The sequence below is a fragment of the Balaenoptera borealis genome (assembly GCF_965194805.1).
Source record: "Balaenoptera borealis genome assembly, chromosome: 19".
Lineage (NCBI taxonomy): Eukaryota > Metazoa > Chordata > Mammalia > Artiodactyla > Balaenopteridae > Balaenoptera > Balaenoptera borealis.
The window spans coordinates 249,288-267,771 of NC_138878.1; the positions used below are offsets into that span (position 1 = coordinate 249,288).

Sequence of the window (18,484 nt, forward strand, 5' to 3'; positions counted from 1 at the left end):
TAAATATATATGCTGTGTGTATATATTATATAAACGTATCTGTATATGTATATATGTACATGCACATCACGAGGGCCGGGGGCCGCCGTGCCCCAGGACGGGGGCTTCTCCGCCTGGTCCAGGACTAGCCTGGCTCCTCCCCAGAAGCATGGTCACCCGGGCACCTCGAAAAGCCTCTGACCGGGCGGCCAGGGGGCCACAGCCATCACTTGAGGTCGAGTGTCCAGGTGTTCGAGACGTAGAGGGACTGGGTGTGGCGGGCACGGCGGGGCGTGGTGTTGAGGGCGTCCACACTCCTGCGGCTGGAGCGCACCACGTCCGCCACAAAGCCGGTGCAGTCGCTGCAGACATCCTTCAGGACGCAGCCGTGGGTGTAGATGTGCGGGAACTCCTCCTCCACGCTCCGCCAGTGGGGCCCCTGCAGGGGTCTGGGGCAGGACGGGGCCGTCAGGGGTCCTCCCGAGTCTCCACATCCCCCCGCGCCCACAGCAGGCAGAGCAAAGTCCATCCCGCAGCAGCTCTTCCTTGGGCGGAATTTGGGTCCTGGGCTCTGACCTCTCAGCCCCAGCCCACCCCAGCACACAAGCCCCCGCCCAGCTTCCAGGTGACTGTGATGCCTGCCCACCACAGGGACGTCACCAAGGGCAGGCACGCACTGGAAGGCGTCTCTTCTCTGCGCCGGCGGGGCTTTGGCGGTTGACACCCTCTGAGGACTCTCGAAGCCCAGCGTGTACACAGGGATGTGTGCAAACTTCTTAGATGGCATCTTCATCTGCAACACAGAGAGACACTCCAGGCACCTTGGTCCCCCCGAACAGCCGCCAACACACAACATGGAGCACTGCGGCCTGTATGTTTTCAGTACTTAACATCGATGAGGTGGTCTCTCTATGGCCAAGTGGCAGCATAAAAAGTAAGGGCTTGAAAATAGCGGTGGTAAAAATCCCTCAAACAGATGATTGTTTCTGGGACGAGGTGTAAAGGGGTGACATCCTTCCAAATGTTATCCTTTACCTCTGTGCACACCTGCGTGTACGCAGACACCCCAAGCTGCTATAAAATGAGGCTTTCCAAAAACACTCGAGGAATTTGGGGTGTCAGAAGGAGGACTTTTAGAGAACGAGACGGGTCTCCTGGCACTGGCCTACTAACACAGAATATTTAATTTTTAAAAAAAGGGACCATTTACAAGGGTCTTTAAAAACTGCAGTCTTGGGAAGTGTAGGAGTGGATTGCTCTGGAGGAAGCTGAAGTGGTGAGTAGTGAGCGGGGATCATCTGACAGGAGACAGCAGAGCCTCTGCCCACCCCCGGACAGGCCCAGTCAGGCCGCAGGACACCTGAGATGCGGGCCCTCGCTCTGACCCCAGGTGGTCCTCACCTTTATGTTGCAGGAACTGCAGACAGCTCTGGAGAGAAAAGAAGAGGGTTAGCAGTGTCAGCTGTGAGGGGTCCAGCACCCGCCCAGCACAGGCGAGGCCAGGCTGTCACTGCCTCCTGCTTGACCCCTGGCCACGTCAGTGCTTTACTTTCATTTTACTCCCAAATCTTGCTTTTCTTCTTGCTCAGCTCTACACCCCAAATCCTTCTGCCCCTCCTCACCCTTTCTGGGGAGCATCTGGTCTGGAGTGGAGGGTACCTGACCCCTCTCCACAAGCACCATCAGAGCCAGACGCCCTCAAGTGAGATGCCCAGCTTTAAGCAGTGATTAACAGTTTTTATTTCCCATACATGATTTCAAAAGTAAATGCCTTCTTGCTGTAAAAATTCAAACACTAGAGAGAATTTTAATTTAGACAGGAGTCCTCTCCTGTAAAGCCCATCCTAGAGATGATCCCTACTATCAGCAGTTTCCATTCTCCATATCTAAGCATAAATTAACAAAAACATACATTTAAAATAAAAATACAATAAATGAAATGGGGTATCACGTGTACTATCCTATAAAGATACACCAGGGCTCTTCTCCACATCAGTACAAATTGTCCAAATTCATTTTTTAAAACAAGGGACCATGCACTCTTGCATGGATGTCCCATAATTAATTCGCCATCAACGAACCTCTGTTATTAGTTTGATTTTATTTTACTGTAGTCAGGGAACATACTTTGTATGATATCAATCCTTCCGCATTTTTGAGACTTGTTTTTTGACCCAGAATAGTCAATTTTGGTGAACGTTCCGTGTGCACTTGATAAGAACATACATCCCACTGTTCGGTCTAGTTTCTCTAAATGTCACTTAGATCAAGTTGGTGATAGTGTCATTCAAATCTCCTATACCCTTAGGGTTTCATATCTCTAACTGTAACCATGGATTTAGCTATTTTTCCTTGCAGCCTGTCAATGTTTTGTTCCATGTATATTGAATCTCTTGCTAGGTGTGGAAAATGTTCAGGATTATTTCCTCCTTTTATCATTATGAAATGAACTCCTTTAACTCTGATAATATTCTTTACTCCATAGTCTACTTTGTATTGTATTAATATATCGACTCAAGCTTTCTTTAGACTACTGTTGGTGTGGTGTATCTTTCTCCACCCATCTCCCTCCAACCAGTTTGTGTCTTTTATTTAATGTACATGTCTTGGGAATTCCATGGCGGTCCAGTGGTTAGGACTCCATGCTTGGGTTTGCAGGGGGCTTGGGTTTGATCCCCGGTTGGGGAACTAAGATCCTGCAAGCCATGCAGCATAGCCAAAAAATAAAATAAAATAAAAAATAAATTACATGTCTTGTAGACAGCAGATTGTCTCACTTTCTTTATTCAATCTGGGAAACTCTGCCTTTTAATTGGATTGTTTACACCATTTATATTTAATGTAATTGTTGATATAATTGGGTTTAAGTCTATCATCTTGTGATTTGTTTCCTTTTTGTCCTATTTGTTCTTTGTTCCCTTTTCCTGTTTATGCTTTCTGTATTGAGTATTTTTTATGATTCCATTTTATCTTCTTTGTTGACATACAAGCCATTCCAGTGGTTACTTTTGGGCTCATAGGATAGTCTTTAATTTACCACAGTCTTCCTTCAAGTAATATTTTACCATCTCATATAAAAACTTGTAACAGCATACTTACAATCCTCCACCTCTGGTCTTAATGCTATTGTTATATTTTTTAGTTACAGATATGTGATAACCCCCAAAATACACTTTTATTATTTTTTTGCATGCCTGGTAATCTTTGACTGGATGATGCACACTGAATTTTACCTTGCTGGGTGCTGGGTATTGGTTTACCTTTTAAAGAGGTATAAAAAGATAATCTTATATGTTAGGAGTTGCTGTTCCTAGTGCTCTTATTCCTTTGTGTACATTCAGATCTCCATCTGGTGTCATTTTCCATCTACGTGGCAGAACTCGTTTAACATTTGTTCCAGTGTGGGTCTGCTGGTGAAGAATTTTTTTGGCTTCTGTATTTCTGGAAATGTCTTTACTTTTACCTCTTGCTGGGTACAGAATTCTAGACTGACCGTTTTCTTTCCCTTCTTTCAGTACCTTAAAGATGTTGTTCCACTGACATCTTGCCTGCAATGTTTTGTTTTGTTTTTTTTTAAATTCACGTTCTTTATTTATTTATTTATTTATTTATTTATTTATGACTGTGTTGGGTCTTCGTTTCTGTGTGAGGGCTTTCTCTAGTTGTGGCAAGTGGGGACCACTCTTCATCGCGGTGCGCGGGCCTCTCACCATCGCGGTCTCTCTTGTTGCGGAGCACAGGCTCCAGACGCGCAGGCTCAGTAATTGTGGCTCACGGGCCCAGTTGCTCCGTGGCATGTGGGATCTTCCCAGACCAGGGCTCGAACCCGTGTCCCCTGCATTGGCAGGCAGATTCTCAACCACTGCGCCACCAGGGAAGCCCGCCTGCAATGTTTTGATGAGAAATCTGCAGTCATCTTTCTCTTTCTCTGTACATAACATGTCTTTATTTGCTGACTGACTTTAGGAATTTCTCTTTATCACCGGTTTTGATCAATTTAATTATTATGTGTCTTGGTGTGATTTTATTCATATTTCTTGTGCTTGGGGTTCACTGAGTTTCTTGTAGGTTTATATTTTTCATCAAATTCGGAAAACCTTTTTAGCTGTTATTTCTTCAAATACTTTTTCTGCCCCCACATCTTTGGGGACTTTAATTACACCTATATTAGGCTTCTTAACGTTATCCCACAGCTTGCCAACACCTTTTTTATTTCTAAATTCTTTTTTCTCTCAGTGTTTTTGTTTTGGATAATTTTGTTTTGGATAGTTTCTATTCCTACGTCTTCAAGTTAACTAATCTTTTCTTCTGCACAGTCCTCTGAATGTCTAAGCTGCTATAAATCATCCAGTGTAATTTTCATCCCAAACATTCCAGTTTTCATGCCTAGAGGTTCGATTTGTCTCTTCTTTACCTTTTCCATGTCTTTAACTTTGGCAGCATATGAAATGCAGTTCAAAACTTTTAATGTCCATGGGACTTCCCTGGTGGTCCAGTGGTTAAGACTCCACACTTCCACTGCAGGGGGCGCGGGTTCAATCACTGGTTGGGGAACTCAGATCCCGCATGCTGTGCGGTGTGGCCAAAAAAACAAAAACAAAAAACAAAAAACCTTTTAATGTCCTTATCTGCTAATCCTAAAATCTGTGTCAGTTCTGGGTGATTTGATTGATTTTTCTCATCATGGGTCATGTTTTCCTGCTTCTTGACATGCCTGATAATATTTGATTGGATGCCAGGCGTTTTATCTTGCTGGGTGCTGGATATTTCTTTATTCCTATTCTTGAGCTTTGCTCTGGGAAGCAGTTAAGATACTTGGGAATAGTTTGGTCCTTTCTGGTCTTGCTTTTGCGATTTGTTAGTTCTGGAGCAGTGCTCAGTCTAGGGGCACTTATTCCTGCTAGTGAGGCAAGACCTTCCTGTGTATTCCACTCAGCGGCCATGAATCACAACCTTCCACCGTGGCTGGTGGGAATAGACACTATTCCTGGTACTGTTCCTTTAAAACCTTAGGACAGGGTCAGTCAACTTTTTCTGTAAAAGCTCAGATAGTCAACATTTTAGGTGTGGCTAAATGAATAATAAACAGATGGGTGTGGCTGTGTTCCAATAAAACTTTATTTATAAAATAGGCAGTGGGCCAGATTTGGCCCATGGGCTGGAGTTTGCCAATCTGTGCTTCAAGATGATTCCTTCCAAACCCTCAGTAATTTCCTTGCATGTATGTGCTGATCAGAACTCTGAACACTCAAGGGGGACCTTCTGCAGGTCTCTTGAGACCTGCTTCCTGGAGGACTCTCTCCAAAGGGGAGAACTCTAGATGCCCGGGTCCCCTGGTTCTCAGCTTTAGCTCCTCCACTCCAGGAGCTGAACAGGCTCTGAGTCCAGAGTTGAGGCAGTCCTAGGATACAGCTCACCCTGTCTGCTTCCCGTTGGTTGCTTGATACGTGATGTCTTGAGAACCGGTGTTTCATGTCTTTGAGTTTTTTTTTTTTCTTTTTGGCTGTTTCATGTGGAAGATGCCTGTCCTGCTTCCTGTTACCCCATCTTGGCTGAAAGTGGGGGCTGCTCAGCTGTTACGATTAAATTAAAAATTCTGTCCCTTCCTTGCACGACTCACAGTGCCTGATAGATCATCCTCAGAATCGCAGGAAGCTCTACTGGACAGAAGCCTAGAGGCTTGTTAGCCCTCCTTCCCATGTTAATTCACAGCCAAGGTGCATTCAAAAGGCTCACTCACCTCTTGCAAAAGAGACAGGTGGGCGGCCAGGAGAACAGTGGGAACTTGGTCCGGCAGCAGCAGCAAATCTGTACGGAAAGGCCTGGTTAGAGCCCAGTTTTGTCCAGAACTCGCCAGGCCCAGTCCTGCCCTCACCTGCCCCAACCCCGGGCTCCTCACCTTCCCCTTCTTCAGACTGCTGAAGAGCTCCTTATTCTGCAGGAACTTCTCCATCTCGGCCTTCACCAGCACACGGCGCACGTCCATCACCTCCTCCACCGTCAGAGCCAGGCTCTCCACGGGGTGGCTGAACTCCTGTGGCAGGAGGCCCGAGGGGCCGGTCTCAGGCTCTCAGGGCGTCTCCACAAGTTCCCCTCTTCCCTGAGGACCCTGGCACCTCCCTGGCCTTGGTCCACCAAGCCCAGCAGCTCCATAAAACGCCCCGCTCCTCAGCTCGGCCACGCCAGGGAGCCGTACTGCTCCCTAGGACTTCTCTGTGCACGGCTACAGGCAAGGGCTCTCTGACCGGCCCTGCCCACCCCACCGGTCAGCCCCCAGCCCGTCGATGGCCTCATTGCACATGTAACCCTTCAGCCCGTCCCACCTTCGTTTGCAGTGCTCCCGGACCTGAAGCATCTGCCTCCAGCCTTGCTCCCCACCAGCCGACACCAGGCCAGTCAAAGCCAGCCAGAGCCCCCAGGCCCACTGCCCCCCCTCCTGGAACCCTCCCCCGCTCCCACCTCCCTCCCAGCGCCAACCATCCACTGCGACTCCGGGTCTGCCAGTCAGGTGGTTGCACCTATCCACGTCGTCATAACCGCCCGGCCCTTTGGGCCGCCATGGCGAGTACACCCTTTCCTAGCCCCCAGGGGAACAGTCCTGTGTTCTTAGCACAGAACTCCATCTCTCAAAGCGTCAGTTCCTCTTCTATAAAGCGGGGCATTTCAGCTCCACTGAGAGGACGCAGTGCCTGGCGCCCGGAATTGAAACGTTAGCTACCAAGATGAGGCGGCATGGGAGGCACCAGAGGCTGGTGGGAGTTGGACAGTGTTTATGGGTCAGACTTTCAGGATTGTCCTATTTAGGCTTGTTGGTCAGCTGCTACTGTGTGGCATCAGGTGAGTCTGGGACCCCGTGTTCTTCTCTGACCAGAAGCGTCCAGGTCTTCTGGCTTCTGATTTCTGTTTCTAGTAGCCTGGTGGTGCTGTTTATATTTGAACAATTCCCCTCTAAACCTTACAGATGTTACACTAACTGCACACGTTGCCAAGAGATCTCAAGCTGGGTGCTGGGCAGATTGGGCTGAGCACATACTCAGGGCAGAGGCAAGGCCACTCAAGTTCTCGGGTTTGAGAGCCAAGCCGCTCGGAAGGGAAACACTTACGGGACTTGCTATTCAAACACGTCCCCCGAATCCTTGACATCCCTGCTGTCAAGAAGTGGCCCCCTGAGTAGGACTCAGTGACTCATTTGTACTGAACGGATAAGGCGGAAGTGACAGTGTGTCCCCTCCGAGACTGGGTCATAAAGACACTGGCTTCCTCCTGCCTCCCGGATCGCTCACCCCGGGGGGAGCCATGCTGCGAGGGCACTCAGGCAGCCCCGGGGAGAGGCCACACGGGAGGAGCTGAGGCCTCCTGCCCACAGCCGGGGGAGGAGCCTCCTTGGAGGCGGGTGGAGCCTTCAGGTGAGGCGGGAGCCCTGCCGACACTGCAGCTGCAGCCTCGCTCGAGTCCGAGCCAGGGCCGCCGGGCCGAGCCACTTCCGGGTTCGGGACCCACAGAAACTGTGAGATAATAAATGTGTTGTTGTAGCTGCTAAGTTTGGGGGTGATTTTTTTACACGGCAAAAGACACCTAATACAGGACTCAGAGGGGAAAGCGTGCCCTTCAGTTGGGGAGTATTAACAGTAACACGACCTTAACTTTCCAAAGCCTTTGAACATCTGTTCTCACTTGAGGCTCTTGGTAAAACTTCAAGGAAGCGATTATGACAACCACACCCTGGACGTTCCTCCACACACCAGCAAGGTGCCCTGTGGCCCCCCCAGGCACTTCACTGCTCTCATCCCATTTGATAAAATCATGCACCAAGGTTCAGGTCCAAGTGGGGACCTCAAAACAGCAGCAACTGTTAGCTCTTCACAATGAAAAGTCAGACAAAATTCACAACCAATGAAACTGAGGCGCAGCGAGGGAACAGCACAGAGTCGAGACCCGAGAAAGTGCTCTCTGGTGTCACCACGCTGCCTTCCAGGCACAGGGCGCTGGGCTTCTCGCCTGTCCTGACCCCCCAGAGATGGAACTGGGCTGTCCCCTTAGCAAGGCCCTTCTCCGGCCCGGGGGGCTGCGGTGCCCAGAAGGTCCAGGGGGTGGCAGCAAAGACCAACCTGCCCAGATGGGGTGGCTGGAGCGGGGACCCCACTCGCCACTGAGGGGAGCCCTCCCCACCCCGGAGCCCAGCAGGCGCACCACCCCATCACAGCCACCCTGGCCGACAGCGCCTCCCTCACTCACCAGCCACCGGTGATTGGCGTCTGGGGCCTTGGAGGCCCCAGGCCTGTCGACTGAGCCCAGGTCACTGTGTGGCGGGGAGCTGGGGTCAGGCCGGGACTGGACGCTGACAGAACCTGGTAGAAGAGCCGGGGGCTGTCAGGACAACCTGCAGGAGTTCTGGCGTCGGACAGCTGTGCCCAGGGAGCGGGAGATGGCCCTCCAGGCAGCAGGAGATGATGGTGGGGTGGTTTCCTGGGGATGAGGAGTCTAGTAGAGGACACGTCACCCACAGCGAGGGCCTGTGCAGTGCGGCAAGCCAGAGGGGCCCATATCTGAGCCCCACGATGGGGCCGTGGCAGCCTTGGTCAGCCCCCCTCACCACACTTTGCCTGGAGACCCAGAGGGGCAGAGAGGGTCGGAGGGGGAAGAGGGGCAAGAGGGGGTCCACCTCCACCACGGGGGGACAGTGAGGTACGGAATCCCTGGCCTGGACCTCTTCACACCAGGAGTCATAGCCACTAAATGAGACCATCCCGAGAGGGGCCAGAAAGCAACACGGGGGCTCAAGGTGACCTTGAGGGGAGAGAAGGGGGCCTGGCCACGTCTGGTGGGAGGCACTGGGCGGGGTGGCAACCCTGTGACCCGGGGCACTTGGTGGGGCCCAGTCTCCACCACGGAGGGGACCAACTAACCCTGCGTGGCCAGCAGAACCGTACCGTCCTGCGCGCTGACCGACAGGGAAAGGGCGGGGCTCGTGACAAAGCCCAGGGCACCGGTCAGGCTCCAGAGTGGTGTGTGCTACTCTGTGGGCACGTCTCCATTGACAGAAAGACTAGGCGGATCTATCAATCGTCCATCCATCCAGCTTTCTTTCTATACACCAATATGTCAACAGCAATTATCCCCAGGTAATAGAATCGTGGGAACTTTTTTTTAAAGCTTCACAATGAACATGGATTGCTAATTTCATAACGTTCTAGAAGGTGGGGGATGGCTGCCTGGGTGATCAATACCCTCCCTGCAGGTGCGAGCTCCCTGTACCCTCCGAAGCCGCTGGGACCGGGCAGGGGCAAAGGGCGCCGCAGGAGGGTGTCCAGGGAAGGGAGGGCAGCACCCACCCGGCTCCTGGGCGCTGGGCGTCCAGGACTGCACGCTGCCCGCACGCGGCCGAGCCGGCTCCAGGTCTCCAGGGGGCTGCAGGCCAGAGGTCACCTCGCTCCGGAGCTGGGCCAGGTCGTGCTCCGAGAAAGAGCGGTCTCGCCTCAGTGTCACCTCCGCACACGGCGACTCTTCCTCCTGCGAATACACCAGCCCGGCACCGCCCTGACCTCTCTGCCCGCCAGCGCCTCCTGCCTGCCCTTGGGCTGAGGTGTCGGGCACAGGGGCCTCCGCTACACACTGCCCAGGCCAGGGGGGAGGCGGGTGCCTCGAAAACCAGACCCTGGTCTGCGGCCCCTGGAAAGCCCTGGGAGGGCAGGTCTGGGGCAGGTGGGGCCCGTGGACATGGCCACCATCCTGGTCTCTGGGCTCAGAAGGCAGCAGCCAGGATGCAGAGGCCCACTGGGACATGCTGGCTTTTCACCTCCGAGGGGGGCTGCCCAGCTTCCCAGCCCCAGGAGGACGGAGCGCTCTGCTTTAGACCTTTTTGTGCAGAGGCCACAGTGGCTCAAGGCCACCGTCCCAGTGACCCTTCTGAGCCACCAAGATGGGAAAGGGTCCCTGAGCCCGGCCATGCTTGCCCGCAGGGCAGACCCAGCCCCACAGCAGGACACCAGCTTCACAGCAGGGCACGCCCCACAGAGCTGGACGCCGGACACTGGCTGTGTCCTTGCCCCCTCCCTCCTCCCCCTCCCCCCCACCTCCCCTCCCTCCCCTCCCTCCCCTCCCTCCTCCCCCTCCCCCCTCCTCCCCCTCCCCCCCCCCTCCTCAGTCTCTCTTCAGGAACCCGTGGGCTCTGACCTCGGATATGTTCATCTCCTCCATCTCAGCCAGCGTGGGCGCCTTGAGCAGGACTCGGGGCCGCGGGCGCTGGGCACTACTGCCGGCATCCGTGACGGACAGGTTGATGCAGGAGCTGGACTTGACGTCCCCAGAGCAGGCGTTGAGGATGCAGGGCAGAGAGCCGAACCCTGGGGCAGGCAGCAGGTGAGGCAGGACAGGACAGGACGGGTTGGGGGGTGGAGGGGAGGCAAGGGGCAGGGGAGGGGGTGTCCCGTGCTCACCCCGCCCGTCCCAGTGCCTGCCCTCCACGGGGCGCAGCCTGCGTTCCTGCTTGATCTCCTCCAGGATCTTCTCGTGCAGCGTTCTCTGTTTCTGGGGTAAGGGGCGAAGCCTTCTCTCTGAGACCTGCAAGGGGTGTGGCAGCGCCAGGTGGGGGCCGACTCCCAAGCTGGGGAGGAACCCTGCATGAGGAATCCGGAGCCCGCGGCATCACAGGGGCGGACGTGGAGGCCCTGTGTGCTCCTGGGGCAGTGAGCGCCCCAGAACCAACCTTCCAAACGCCCCAAGGGAGCCGGTACCTGCTTCAGCGGAGGCCGGGAGCGGATGAAGTCCAGGATAAGTTCATGGGCATCCTTCTTCACCCTGGGAGGGATGTCCCCGTTGACCTGTGTGTGGGGTGAGGGCAGCAGGGCTAAGGGCCCATCTGCCAGGGCTGTGGCCTTGAGAGGGGCTCATGCAGCCACGGGCAGCGCCTGGGCCTCACTCCAGCCTCCCTCTCAGCGGCTGTGTGGCCGTGGCCTTCAAGGCCTGACCACGAGCTTTCCCTGCATCTCAGATTCTTCATGTGGAAATGGGGGTCAGTGGCACCACCTCATAGGGTTGTCATAACAATGAAATTAACTCGCACGTTTAAGATTCTCAGCGATGCTGGCACACAGCGAGGGCTATGTGAGCGTTAAATGGGACGATCCTGCAGCCTCAGCTCCTGCCCCTGGTCCCCTTCTCCCTGCCCTTGTCACACTGTGTCCCTGAAAGGACCGTGAGCCATGTGACTCCGGGCCATGTCTGCCCCAGTTCAGTGGCCAGCACACCAAGCAGGGGCTCCAGCGAGCAGAGGGGGCTGAACGTGGACCCCCTTCAACATGGCTTACCATGACCTAGAGAGGCCCACCATGACCTTGAGGGGCCCACTATGACCTTGAGTGGCCCACCATGACCTTGAGGGGCCCACTATGACCTCGAGTGGCCCACCATGACCTTGAGAGGCTCACCATGACCTTGCGCAGCTTGTAGTTCCTGGCGCGGATGTCCTGCATCAGCATCTCGAAGGGGGTGAGCTGGAACTCTGTGGGCAGGGAGTTGAACTCCTGCTCCTGCACCTTCTTCAGCTTCACCCCGCGGCGGAGCTCCCGCATGAGCTGGACCCAGAGTCGGGCCTGGGCCCCCGAGAAGATGAAAATGGCCCTTAGCCCCGGGCAGGGCTCCCGGGCTGTGCCCCGGGCCAGCGGGGGCCACGGCTTACCCAGTCCGTGCGTCCCAGGCTGTTGAGCTCCATCAGGGGCTTCTCTGACTGCGGCTCGTCCTCCCGAAGCTTCTGCAGCATCTGTAAGTCCAGGAGAAATGGGAGAACAGCAGCCGTGGGGATGTGGGCCCTGCTGGTCTGTCCCCCTGGGGACGCTCGTGTACCACATGGGCTACTAGCCCACCAGCTAAAAAAGGGACAAGTGGGCATTTTGGACAAGGCTTTGGGGCTCAGAAAGCTACCTGGGGGAACCAAGCCATCAGCCTTGGAGCCACACGGGAACACTTGTGTCCCACTGGCTACCTGTGGCCGCATCTCCCAGGCAAGGGCAGAGGAGAAAGCACAGCCTCCACACGGCACCACACAGTACCTCCTGGCTGCAGTAGAATCTGCCCCCTTCCCTCACTGACCCACACCCCACCCGCCCACCCCCAGGCACCGCGTCTTCCACAGACAGCAGACGCAGGCGTGGAGGCCACGCCCTCATCCGGGAAGGGCTTCAGACCTCAGCTCACAGGGCCCCTGGGCCCCACGCACACCCACCCTCATGGGACACCCTCGGCGCTTCTCTGCACACGATCCCACCTGCAGTTGTACGTTTATCTGCTGCTTTGATTGTTGTCTGAATGGTTGGCTCCGTGAGGCCAGAACCACGTTTTCTGTTTTCGCTTTTATTTTCTTATCTTAGTGTTTCTGGCTCCTAGCACTGTGTGACACATGCTAGGCCTTAAACATCGGTTGAAGGAATAAATGAATCAATAAATGGGTAGTTGGGTGGGTGGGTGGACGGCCGAGAGGGTGAGTTACTCAGCAGGTCCAGGCAAACAGTCACAGGGACGTATTTCACGAACTGGGAAGAATGCTGCCCTCATGGTGAGGGCCCAAGCAGGATGCTGGGGATTGTTAGGTAGCTGTCCTACGCTGAGAATGTGGGAAGAAGCTGCTAGGTTCGTTGCCCTGGATCTTGGCAGCAGCTGGGGCTCTGCTCTCACCAATTTCCACCCTGGAGAAGCAGCTGCCTTTGGCGCACAGCCTCGCCCACCCCATCCCCCAAATCAGACAGAACTGGTTACCCTGGCTTTCACCCCAAGCCACTTGCCAAACCACTTTGGGACGCTCTAGAAAACTCTGCCAAGTCTCTGAGAAGCACAAGGTGTGTGATTCTAAAAATAGACCTGCGTGTGACCTGGCGGTCTCCGCAAAGGGCATGAAGGTGGGTCTCCTGTCCTGCCTGGAGTATCTCTACCTGCCCCCTGAGTCGGCTGTTTCTGCCCCAAACGCCAGCCCAGCTGCGCCCCACCAACAGCCTCCCTCTCACCACCTCCTCCAATTTCCCGGACTTCTCTTGGGTCAACTGCTTGAAGTCTAGAGCTGTTTGCTCCTAAAACAAAGAGCTTTTATTGCCTGGGTAAGGAATTGACCTCAGCAACAGGACAGGTGACAGAAAAGCATTAGGGCCATCCACAATGAGAGCACTGCGGGCATCTCTGAGATGCCGGGGAAGCGTGGGGAGGGAAGAAGGGGGATGGGGCTTCGGAGGCACAGGCTGTGCAGAGGGACCACCCCCCCTTGGGCTAGGATTGGGCTGCAGATGAGGGCCAAGTGGCTCAAGCAGCATCTGAATTGTCCTGCGCTGGGTCCCAGGCCCATCGATCAAAACAACCCTGAGAGCCTGCTCAAGCTCAGGGCCAGGGAAGCTGTGCAGGAACGCTTCCTGGTCAGAGGAAACGAGAGACACATGCCCACAAAGGGCCAGGGTGGAATCAGGGACCAGCATCAGTTAATTCCAAAAATACCTCCTGACCTCTCCAAAATCTCTGTTTCTTCTCATCTGTGAAATGCTGGTGGAAGGCAGGGGTCCCTGTGGGCTGTGACCCCCGTTTCAAGGAAACACCTCAGTTCCCGCCAAGGGAGAGGCTGGGAGAGCTGGGGCGGAGACTGTCACCTCCTGTGACTTTGAGACCACGAAGAAGCAGAGCAGCCCCGGGAGAAGGCCAGCTGGGAGCCGGGTCAGGCCCCCTCTGCTCTGTACTAGCTGTGGCGTGGGGCAAGGACACAGCCCCTCAGAGGCTTTCCAACTGCTCATCTGGGAAAAGGGTGATAACCACGGAGGGAGGTGGAGGGGAACAGCAGACTGTCACCAGCAGGGCAAACACCTGGGCGAGTGTCCTCTCACTGAACTGCCCACCTCCCCAAAGCTCCAGCATGCTGGCACCTCTGCATGGGTCCTGGGCCGCCCTCTGCACCCTATTTTCAGAAGGAACCATCACCTGGGCAGGTGAGCCGGAGGCAGGACTCACAGCCCCTTTTGCAGATGTAAACATGGGGATCAGGGAAGTTAATAACTAACTTAGAGGCAACAGGAGTGAGGTCACAGGGTAAAGGTGCCACTTAGGTAAGTTTCTGAGCCTCAGTTCCCTCCTGTGCAAAACCGGGTAAGCAGGAGGTGTGCGGGTTAAGCTAAAACCTGCAAAGCGTTCAGGGCAGCCCCACACAGAGTGAGCTGCGAGCAGAGGATTTCCACGCCCTGTGGACCGACAGAGGGACACAGGGAAGGAGGCAGGGACCGGGGACTGGCAGCCTGGCCCCGCCCACCTGGCCCCGCCTCTGCGGGTGGAGGCGCCTTCACGGCCCCACCCCTTGCTCCACCCGCCCCCACGTGCTCCGCCTGCCGCACCCTCAGCCCCTCCCAGACGCCCCCACGTCCTTGGTCCCTACGGCCTGGTTCCCCCCCCTCCCCGAGTCTCCACTCACCTCCTTGGCCTCCCGGACCCTGGCGAGGAAGGCGCGCAGCTCCAGCGTCTCCACGAAGAGTGCGCGGCACACGGCCTGGTAGTGGGTCTGAGCGCCCCGGGGCTCGGTCAGGCGCGCGGCGCACAGGCGCATGGCCTGCGTGAAGGTGCGCACGGCGCGGGGGCCGCCCTCGGCCTCCTCCTCCTCCTCGGGGGCCCCGTAGCCCTCGTCGGCTGCCCCGCCACCGCCATCGTCGTCGCAGTCGCTGTTGGCCATGAGGTCGATGAGCCGCTCCAGCTGCGGGCTGAGCTCGCGCTCCTCGTGCTCTGCCAGGCCCCAGTCCAGCGCGCGGTAGATGGCGAAGCCCAGCGACTGAACCACCTGCGGGACAGGGGCCCGCGGTCACAGACAGCCAGGGAGGGCACACACGCACGGGAGGGGTGCCGGGAGGGGGCCGGCGGCGGGCCTGAGTCCCAGCCGCCGCAGGAGGAGGTCACCACCGCGCGGCTTCTAATGGTGAAATGGAACAGCAGCTGTCCTCCCTGGGGATGCGCCCAGGGTCACCCAGACGGGGAACAGCGTGCTCCCCAAGCAGCACAGCCACTGTGGAAGACTGTGTGGCAAGTTCTTGTAATCCAACACGCTTTTACCGCGGGGCTGCAGCTCCTCTCTGGGGAACTGAACCAAGAGAGAGGAAAAACGTGTCTCCTCACAAGTCGTGAGCTGGGCAGCCGTGTGGAGCCCTGACCCCCGTGCACAGCCCAGGCCAGAACTCCAGGCTGCTGGGCTCCGCATACACGGAGCTCTAAGCAAGACAAATCGAATCTACAGTCACCAAGGGCCGGCCCGTGGCCCCCAGCCGGCATGGGGGGTGGAGGTTGGAGGAGCACAGGAACTTGCGGGACGCTGGAAAAGGTCTGTATTCTTGAGTGCAGCGTTGCGTACGTGGTGTACACATTGGTCAGAACTCACCAAATGAAAGCTTACCCCAACAACTTTGTTAAAAAAAGACAGAGAGGCAACCTAATGAAACGTTAGCTTTTCATATGCTGTAACAGCATATTTTAAATCAGAGGAGAAACACTAGCTTATTCGATAAAGCTTGACACTGGAACTCACAAAAAGCGAGATCCCCTCCCTTAAGTATTTTAAGCTGCATGTAAATTTCAATGTATGTAAATTTAAGCTGAAAAAGAAAAACCTAAAAAATAATTGTACCTGAGTACGGGGAGCAGGGTGGGGTCACCAGGGGGCAGGTGCGGAGGGAAGGGGCGGGGCCCGCAGGGAACAGGTGTGTCCTTAGCTGTGGGGCCCACCATGCTATTCTGCTGGCTTTGTATATGCTTGAAATTCTTTCTCCATAATGTTTTTTTTAAATTTATTAATTAATTTATTTATTTTTGGCTGCATTGGGTCTTTGTTGCTGCGTGCGGGCTTTCTCTAGTTGTGGCGAGCGGGGGCTACTCTCAGTCGCGGCGTGCGGGCTTCCCACTGCGACGGCGTCTCTTGTTGCGGAGCATGGGCTCTAGGCACGCGGGCTTCAGTAGTTGTGGCACGTGGGCTCAGTAGTTGTGACTCGCGGGTTCTAGAGCAGAGGCTCAGTAGTTGTGGCGCACGAGCTTAGCTGCTCTGCAGCCTGTGGGATCTTCCCAGACCAGGGCACGAACCTGTGTCCCCTGCATTGGCAGGCAGATTCTTAACCACTGTGCCACCAGGGAAGTCCCATAATAAGTTTTTTTAAAAGTGGATTAGCACATTAGGAATCTGAGTCCTGCGGTAGAGAGACCTCTTCACTCTGCTTTCAATTTTACTTGGCGAGGAACCCTGTTTGCACAGACTACCATTAACATCTAGGAATCCAGGTTCTGTGGAAGATGGTCATCTGTCCCAGTGCCGTGTGCACCCGACAGTCCCTGCTCACACAGTGGCCCTGGGACGCGGGTCTGCTTGACAGGGAGGCACCGAGGGGAAAGCAGTTCCATGCCAGCCAGTGGCGCAGCTGAGCATAAGAAATAAGAATAAGGAAGCTGGACTTCCCTGGTGGCGCAGTGGTTAAGAATCCGCCTGCCAACGCAGGGGACAGGGGTTCGAGCCCTGGTCCAGGAAGATCCCACATGCCACGGAGCAACTAAGCCCGCGAGCCACAACTACTGAGCCCGTGTGCCACAACTACTGAAGTCCGTGCGCCTAGAGCCCGTGCTCCACAACAAGAGAAGCCACCGCAATGAGAAGCACGTGCACTGCAATGAAGAGTAGCCCCCACTCACAGCAACCAGAGAAATCCCGCGCACAGCAACGAAGACCCAATGCAGCCAAAAATAAATAAATAAATCCTTAAAAAAAAATAAAAATAAAAAAATAAGGAAGCTGCATCCAGTGTGCACGGCGCTTTGTTTTTGTGTTTGAAACTGCTTTTGTGGTTTCCCTTGAGGACAACGATGCAAAAGATACACACACACCAAAATGACAACAGCTCTTTGCCACTTAACCTTGCCACAAGCCTTGAGGTAACCTCTCGTTTCACAGGTGGGGCAGAGACACAGAATGGCACAGAATGGCCGCGCTGGCCTGGGGGTCGGGTTGGCCTGCAGCCTCTGCCCTGACCTCGTGCCACGGACAGAGCTGCACCCTCACCAGGCACCAGGCCACCTGGCCTCCCGGGCCCTTCTGGCCTCTCCTCTCCTTTCCTGTGATCCCACCCCCCTGGGCCCCAAGGGAGTGGGCTGGAGCAGAGCTGAAGGACAGGTGCGAGTGTCAGTGCTGTGCAGGGGACAGGGCACAAGAACAGACCTTCCCTGTCCTGCAGAAACGCCTCAGAAGACACCCTGAGCCTGGAGGGGGCGTAGGGGCGTCAGCCTGGCTCGGGACACCGGACGCGTGGGAGGAGCAAGGCCCCAGTGGGAGAAAAGTTCCAGCAAAAGTCAACAACGCTCCCAGCCTGGAGGTGTCTTATCTCTGCCTCAGGAGGCAAGGGTCAGACCTGGCTCCAAGTCGCACCCTAGAACCATGAGTCAGAGGCCCGAAGGCCGGTCACGTCCCACAGGTGACCGAAGGGCCAGGCCATGGCGGGTGGAGTCCCTGTGGCAGTGGGATCTCCAGAAAGCGCCTGGATGCTCCGCAGGACGGGTGGGTGGGCGAGGGCCGCACTCCACACAAATTTCCAGCGGTCCTGTCGTGCCCCAGAGGTGGGGGCCAGGAAGGAGACGGTGGGGGGAGTGAACTCCACTGCCGGCCCCCCGGGGGGGCCTCACAGCCCCTGCCACGCACAGGGGTGGCCCTGACCCAGTCTCTCCGAAGGAGGCCACTGTGCCCCATGGGGTGGGGCAGGCAGCAAAGCTCCCCTGCTCCAGCGCAGCCCAGCCTGCCGCCCGCCCAGCCTCCCCCCGTCCTCCTGGGCGCAGGCCCGTGCGGGCATCACATCAGTGAAAGGGTTAACTCCACTGCAGCCTCTTATCTGATAGCTGCTCCTTAAAAGCTTCCCAAAGGCAAAGACCACCGGCTTCCCCAAAAGGAAAAATCTGGGCAGCCGGCCAAGAGTCTCAGAACCCTGGGCCCCGCCTGCCCGGGCAGCGTGGGAACCAGGCACCCGCAGGCCCAGTGGGCCAGCCCCAGGGACCGGCCCGAGTAACTGAAGGGCCAGTGTGAGAACCTACGCAAACAGCACAGGAGACTGCCCTGCCCCACTTCCTCGGGCGGGGCTCTCGGGTTGATTTATGAGGCTCCAGGCAGAACAGTGCAGACTGGACCCCTACATACAAAGTTCCTTGTAAATATTTTCAAAACTGCTAACAAGAGGCCTCCTTTGGAGCGGGAGGTCGTGAGCACGAGTCTAGTCGGGGCCTGCGGGCAGCAGGGCAGCCCCGGCAGTGGGAGCCGGGCTGAGCAGTGAAATCGGTTCTTGAAAACACGTGGCTGCGTTTTTCCCCCTCAAATTCCAGAAAGCGGTATAGCACAGAGTTCACAGCAATCCTATGGGAAATCCACGTTGTGTAAACAGCAGGGTATCCACCCCAGCCAGAGGGGATAGCTAATCACTGACGTTATTAAGAATTGCCAGCACGTGGCGATGAGAAAAAGTCAGAAGACTTGGGGATG

The 18,484-nt window shown here is 55.7% G+C and overlaps 1 protein-coding gene across 5 annotated transcripts in view; it reads right to left on the minus strand.

Annotated features, from left to right (window-relative positions):
• SPIRE2 (spire type actin nucleation factor 2) overlaps positions 1-18,484 on the minus strand; it is a 27,233-nt gene continuing 8,749 nt past the window's right edge. The window contains exons 3-15 of one of the 5 annotated variants that reach the window (XM_082369494.1): positions 14,411-14,770; positions 11,657-11,737; positions 11,406-11,570; positions 10,713-10,799; positions 10,416-10,539; positions 10,153-10,322; positions 9,312-9,489; positions 8,215-8,327; positions 5,879-6,013; positions 5,720-5,787; positions 1,381-1,408; positions 657-772; positions 1-428 (exon numbers count right to left, since the gene is read on the minus strand). In XM_082369494.1, the coding sequence (XP_082225620.1) occupies positions 206-428; positions 657-772; positions 1,381-1,408; positions 5,720-5,787; positions 5,879-6,013; positions 8,215-8,327; positions 9,312-9,489; positions 10,153-10,322; positions 10,416-10,539; positions 10,713-10,799; positions 11,406-11,570; positions 11,657-11,737; positions 14,411-14,770 (1,848 nt within the window). In that variant the 3' untranslated portion in view covers positions 1-205. Of the gene's footprint in view, positions 773-1,380; positions 1,409-5,719; positions 5,788-5,878; positions 6,014-8,214; positions 8,328-9,311; positions 9,490-10,152; positions 10,540-10,712; positions 10,800-11,405; positions 11,571-11,656; positions 11,738-14,410; positions 14,771-18,484 lie in introns of all 5 variants that reach the window. The other 4 variants (XM_082369493.1, XM_082369491.1, XM_082369492.1 and 1 more) reach the window with 4 other exon arrangements.